Below are 7,008 nucleotides of genomic sequence, written 5' to 3'. Positions count from 1 at the left end.
GCAAGCTTGTGATTGAGAGTTTAATTTCCTCTATATCTCTTTGACTCTGCTTCATGCGATCTATTTCTTTCCTGTATTGCTCATTCAGGGAATCCGTCATTTTTCTAATCTCTATTTTTTTTTATCAATATCTTCTTTAGAAGCAGTTAGAAATTCTTTTACTGCAGTGGTTTTTTCAGATTGGATTTCCTGCCTATGTTTCTGTAGTTGCTTCTTTACTTCATCTGCTACAAGTTCTGAGAGTTCTTTTTTTATTTCAGGAAAGAGTTGCTCTCTGATTTCCTCTATATCTTTCTGCTGTTGCTTATTTACTCTGGACGCTTTTAATTCATGCATTTGAGCCGAGCTAGTGTCCTCTGCTCTTGTTCTGGGTGGGCACTGGGTTGCTTCCATATGTTTCTGCATTTGATTCTTTAGTTCAGATGTTATTCATTCAGGGATTTCTTTTTTCATTTCCAATCTGAGGTCTTCTATATCTTTGTGCAGCTGTTTCTTTATTTCAGAAGCCGTTGATTCATTGCTTTCAGCTGTGTGATTTCCAGTTTGTTCTGTTAGTGTCCTCTGCACTTGTTACGGGTGGGCTTGGGTTCTGAGGTTGCATTTTGTTCCTTCTCGTCATTTTGTGGAGCACTGTCTTCTGACCTTTGTGTTAGATCTTTGCTGTAGTTATAACCTTCGCACGTACTGAAGTTCCGGTGCAGCTCTACAAGGTTTGGACTTACCCAGCTGCGTCTGGCTTAGGTCTGGCTGCTGTGCTCAGCTCCTTCCCGCTGCTGCCCTAGAGGGTAAATATGTTGTGCCCCGGTGGCAAGATGTTCTGCTCCTGGACTAGCTGGGTGGATCTATCCTCTACCCTCTCTGCAGGGATTGCAGCTGCAGGGTTACACCTCAGGCATGTATGCTAGGCCTGAGCTGTGCCTGGAGGGAGCAAGGTGAAGTAGGGGGAAGGGGAAGTTCTCCCACACACTCACTGGACCTGGGCTAGGACTGGGTCCGGGGGTTCCCGGAACACCGCAAAATTCCTACTTGGCACGTGGAGTGGGGAGGTGCTGTGGAGTGGTGGGGGGCGGCCCAAGGGGGTGGGAGAGGGTCCATCCCACGCTGCGCCTGGGCTGGGACTGGGTCTGGGGCTTCCCGGAACTCGGTAGAAATTCCTACTCGGCGGGCGTGGTGGGGGAGGTACGGTGGAGTGGTGCAGGGTGGCACGAGGGGGTGGGAGAGGGTCCGGCCCACGCTGCGCCTGCGCTGGGACTGGTCCTGCCGGTGCAGGGTAGCAGGAAGATCTCCACACACTCACCGGACCTGGGCTAGGACTGGGTCTGGGGGTTCCCAGAACTCGAACTGGGCAGAAATTCCTACTTAGCGGCCGGAGTGGTGGGGGGCGGCCCAAGGGGCTGGCAGAGGGTCCGGCCCATGCTGCGCCTGGGCTGGGACTGGTCCCGCCGGCGCAGGGTAGCAGGAAGCTCTCCACACACTCACTTGACCTGGGCTAGGACTGGGTCTGGCAGTTATTATTTTTTTAAAATCTCATTCTTCAATGATGACCAGCGTTTCAGCATTAAATAAGGAAATAAGGGCCTGCGAGATAGCTCAACAGACCAATCCCTGGCATGCCATGCTGGGCGTGGTGGCATGTGCCTATAAGCCCAGCACTTGAAGGCTGGAAACAAGAGGATCTCTATGAGTCTGATCTGTGTAGTGAGACCCTATAGACCCTGTCCTAAATACATATGAAAGAAAGAACGAACGAACAAGGAAAATGAAGTGGCTAAACTGAGGAGAAAGCATGGAGAACAGGGTTAGATGTGATATGACGAATGACTTAGAGTATAAACATCTGTAGTAACAGATCACTTAGAAATGGATGATGGGGCTATGGAACTCTTCAAAGGGCAGGAAAACCATTGTTTTCAGGGTCTGCTGGTGTGCTTCGTATTTAGTAATAAGACCTCAGTAAATATTTCTGTGGATGGAGGGGCAGATGAGTGAATGATGAGTTTGTGCGTGGAGTTTTCTGGACAGAACAAACGTAGTTTACAAGCATACTTTTGAAATGAATCTGTTGAGGTGAGTGGCTGCCTGACTACATTGAGGCCATTCTTGGGAAAAATTTTAATTTTAATGAATTAAAACTGAGTAGCTGCTGCCCTCTCCCTCCCACGCTACGTGCTTCTGTATTTACATCCATCTTCTTGACAATGCTGTGTGAGGAATTTGACAGATGGTGGTTTAACCTGCTTTGCTATATTTCTATGCAACTTATCCATATTGCTTTTCTCAAGAAGACATTCCTTTTTGGGGGAGATTTAGAAGTTAATGCAGTAAGTCTTGACTTACAGATACATTCCAGTCCATGAGAATGCTCAAAAGTCAGACTCACCTGAAACTGAAAATGAGTCTTAAACAGTACAGTACAGCCATGAAAGCTCACAGCTCCAGTGTTTGTAGGTTGAGGACTTAATGTACTTGAAAATTCTGTGGACATCTGACCATCCACAGAAATCTAAAAAGCTTCCCTGTAGATTAAGGTTAGAGATGAATTACTAAGTTTTACAATTCTCTGTCTTTTCTAGTAAGTGGGTATTATTTCTTGACTTGAAGGTTTAATAGAATACTGTACAGCATGTTATATAATTTTTGGATAATTTGTCATGCTATGAGAGTTTCCTAGAGGTGAGTTACATAATTACCTGATGATGCATTATTCACTCGTGTGGAGGGAGGGAGGGAGAGGCTTTATTCTTCAGTCTGTCCCAACTTAGACCCTCTAGTTCTAGCATGACATTAGTAGTCTTTTCTGGATCTAGTTGACCTGCTTACATACTGCTGCCAGATTAATCTTTAGAAGTACTCCTTTGATTTTCTTGAAAAGCTCCTAGGACTCTTGTTCAAGGCTTATGCTATGTGGCAGACTTTTTGAAGTTGGCGCTTTCAGGTCCCACTGGTTGAAATACTCTTTTCTTGTTCTTCATTCCCATTTCTACAAGACCAGAACCTAGACAGTGTTTAAAGCACATTCCTCCTTATTACATACGTTATGACATTAGCCCCAGTTCTCTTCTCCTTAGTCTTACCGTAACTAAATTAAATTTTTTTATTACGGAGCATTATTAGTAATTCTCTTATGGTACTATCTTGTTATGGTTATATTGATCCATTTTCTCTTCCTTTTCTATTGTAAGTCTTTTGATCATAGATGTCTCTGATTACTATAGCACCTAGCCTTTTTCCTGGTTTATTAAATATGTATAGTACTTGAATAATTGCATATATATCAATAATGTTTATTTTCAGAGTTTTGAATGAAAAGAGCAGTTATACTTACTGATTTAACTTTATGTTGCTAAACACTGAAGGCCGGATAGAGTTAATTTTTGGAATAGCCCTCCCTCAGCTAGACATGGTAGTACATTCCCAGTGCTCTAAGAGGCTGAGGCAAGAGGTTGGCAAGTTCAGTCTCAGCTTGGGCAACTTAGTAAGACGCTTTCTCAAAAGAAGAGGTGCATGGATGTGATTTAGTGTGAAGGCCCTGAGCTCATAAGTAAATGGACTGAACAGCTTCTGTATGGCATTACAAATTGTGTCGGATCATGACTTCATGGTGATGTATGTCCCCAGTCCCAGCACCCAGCAGTCTGATGCAGAACCATAGCCAGGCTGAGGCCAGTCTGTGCTACTCAGTGAGTGACTTGCTGTCTCAAAGAAAAGGAAAATCATTATTAAGAGAATATTTTAGCTATGTACAGTATAAAAGGAGACTTTTATTAAGAGATAAAATTATTTTTTTCAGAAATTAACACAAGCCTAAGTCATGGCCTTTTTCTTTTTTAGTGCATTTGCACAGTATAACTTGGATCAGTTTACTCCAGTGAAGATTGAAGGTTATGAAGATCAGGTATGTTTCATATAAATGTGGAATCTGACTATTTGTTGTTTCTTTCAATTGAATTATGGAAGAGTTGTGAAATGCTGTATTTAAGTATTAGAAAATTACTCTCTTAACCATAGCTACTTACTGGCAAAGTAATTGAAAACTTTTTTATTGAGACTGTTAATATTGTTAAGAGAAGGTTCTTTTAGACAGATATACTCATGTAATTCTTTAAAGATTTTAGAAAATAATGGCTTTAAATCTAATTTTTGTCTTTTATAGGAAAAAATACCAATCCTCTATTAACCTAAAATTTGTACATTAGTACGATTTATATTGTAATTTGGTTGCTCTGCAATTCTAGGTTTTCATGTAATTTAGCATTCAGTAATAATTAAATCTTTTCTTTCCAAAATGCAGTTAAAAGTTCTAAGCTTAGAAAAGCCAGAACAAGTCACTAGCTTTTTTAGTTTGGAGTTACTAATAATTGAGCAGTCATTGTAGTAACTCATATCGTGCTTATGTGAAGTACAACTTATATAAAACTGTATGAGAAGCAGACTTGTAGGGAAGATGGTTAAGAAAGAATACAACAGAAAATTCTTAGTGGCTGATTACACCAAAATTTGTGTTTGGCCTTAGTCATTATATAAGAAGTAGCCTTGTAGTTACAGGGGAAAAGAACTGAACATAGATGACCTGTAACTGAAAGAGAAACGTAATGTTATATGTAGATATGCATGTGTGTTTTTATACATACAAAGCTATAGTGTTGCATTGCATTAATCTTCTACATTAATTGTATTTCTCAGGAGTCTTTACTTTTGAAAAATTCTTTGCTTTTCTTGGTGGTTTCCTTTATTTTTTTGTTTACTAATATGAACAGTGGTATATTGAATTTCTTTGTTCCTCTGATCACATACATTAACAATTATTTTCTTTTTATTTATTTATTTTTTGGTGGAACTGGGGATTGAACTCAGGCCCTTGCGCTTGCCAGGGAAGTGCTTACTCCACTGAGCCATTTCCCCAGCCCGATAATTATTTTCTTGGGACAGAACCTTAAAAGAAAATTTGCTGGGTAAGAGAATGTTTAGAATGTTGGATAGCCTCCAAAGCCACTGTACAGACCTAGCATAATTTTAATTCTTAAACCTAGAAAGAAAAAAGAGGTAAATAACATAGTCATTTTACATTTGAGTCTTGATTTTTAAAACCATAGGATATAAACAAATCGCATCCACAAATATAGCAAAAGAAGAATATACCAAGACTGAGCAGAAGTTTTTATAGGAACGCAAGAGTGGTTCCATGTAAAAGCAATAATATAGTGGCCTTACATTAATTAACAAATCAGGGCTGGGGAGATGCAAGTGTAAGGTCCTGAGTTGAATTCCTGGTGTCAAAAAAAAAAAAAAAAAAACCACAACCCCCAAAAAAACGGAAAAACCAGTGTCAGTAAATGATGAAAGGAGATTTATAAAAGCCCAACAATCATATCTCATTAAAAACAAATACTCTTTTAAGTAAAAGTACAGACAGAAATTACTAAATATAATGAACAAAAACAAATAGTAAATGTCATCAGCTGCAACTCAATTTTAGTTAAAATGTAAAAATTAGTTATGCCTGCTTATTTTGTTATTAGTCATAAGTGAAGTTGTAGAAAAGACAAGAGAGTGAGATAAAACATAATGTGTAAGACTATATTAGTCCCTTTGGTGATACAATTTATGTAGTTAGTAATACAGAGAAAGTGTGTTAATTTAACCCCCAACTAAAGAGCTGCTAGGCTTAGAGGAATTTGCAGAGATGGCTTCATTCAAGGAAAGTATGTATATAACTTATAACTGTCCTCCGTTGCAGCAAGTAGAAATAAGGGGGGGGGGAGTATAACAAGGACTTCCATTTAAAGTAATGATAAAAATTGTGCATTAATTTAGGAACAAATCAAAAAGAATCATGAAAACACTGGTTAACGTCATTAAACATGTACAAGATCTAAATAATGGAGAGGTACATTGCATCCCATTCTTAGAAGCATAAATTACTTTAAAATTAATAAGTAAATTTGCTATAACTTGAGTCTGAATCCTGATCAGTTTTTTCAGTTGATCAGATTGTGAGAAAAGTTAATGTGAGAAGAAGGCAAGCTGTAACTGAGAACGTTCTAAGCAGACCAGTGCAGGAGAGCTGCCTAGCTGCATGGGAGCAGATACTTTGCCGTCATTGTGGCGGTTCACGTGGTAGGTGAGGGAGTGGAGCCGCAGAAGGAAGCAGAGTTTACTTCTGAAATTACGAAAACTTGTATACAAATCCGGCATAATTGATTTCCATCGAAGAGATTTGGATTGGACCTCTGCTTCACACACGGTACAGAAATACGGTTTAAGCCTGTGTACCCTGACACAAGTTACGGAGAAAGTCTGTGTCTACATGTATAGCGTAAGGGCAGGAAGACCGTGGAGAGACATTTTGCTACATATTAAACTATACACTGAAATCTTAAACCAAGAACTTGTATATAAAATAGTTTATAAAAACCCAACCCACATAATTATACAATATTTACTTATAAACATGAAAAGATACTTGGTCAGAAATCAGAGAAATGTACAGTAATTAAAATTATATCCATCCAACTAAAAAGGGAGTTATAACGCCTGTTAATGATGTGGAGAAAAACATACTCATGTTTGTAGCATTTGAATTGTTGCAGTCAGGTTTTTGAAAGCAATCCAATTATGTGTTACAAATATATAAGCCTTTTATCTGCTGTCTTTGTCACTTAGGAATCCAGTAAAATAGCACAGTAGGGTAATGATGATTGGCAATAATTAAATACATATTTCAAAATAGTAATGTATGAAAAATTTTATACAGATTTTTATAATTTGAATGTTCCAAAACAACAAAAAACGATTAATGTGATGGATTTGCTAGTTGCCCTAGCCTGATTGCTGTACATTATGTACATCTATTGGCAGCATTACTGTGCACCCCATCAATAGGTACAGTTATTGTATTAATTAAAATTTTAAGGACAAAGCGTAAAATAAAATTTTAAAGAAGCATCCATTGGAAATCAAAACACCAGTGTGTTAAAATATATTTACAAACTTACCATTTTTATTTAC

At 38.7% G+C, this 7,008-nt stretch overlaps 1 protein-coding gene across 1 annotated transcript in view; it reads left to right on the top strand.

The window, feature by feature from the left end:
* Capza2 (capping actin protein of muscle Z-line alpha subunit 2) overlaps positions 1-7,008 on the top strand; it is a gene marked incomplete at its 3' end in the record, with an annotated part of 48,209 nt that overhangs the window by 30,175 nt on the left and 11,026 nt on the right. The window contains exon 5 of the mRNA XM_012517755.1: positions 3,832-3,895. Within this exon, the coding sequence (XP_012373209.1) occupies positions 3,832-3,895 (64 nt within the window). The remainder of the gene's footprint in view (positions 1-3,831; positions 3,896-7,008) is intronic.

The sequence above is a fragment of the Octodon degus genome, unplaced genomic scaffold (genome assembly GCF_000260255.1).
Source record: "Octodon degus isolate 3935 unplaced genomic scaffold, OctDeg1.0 scaffold00213, whole genome shotgun sequence".
Taxonomy (NCBI): domain Eukaryota; kingdom Metazoa; phylum Chordata; class Mammalia; order Rodentia; family Octodontidae; genus Octodon; species Octodon degus.
This window is presented reverse-complemented; position numbering and strand designations above follow the sequence as displayed.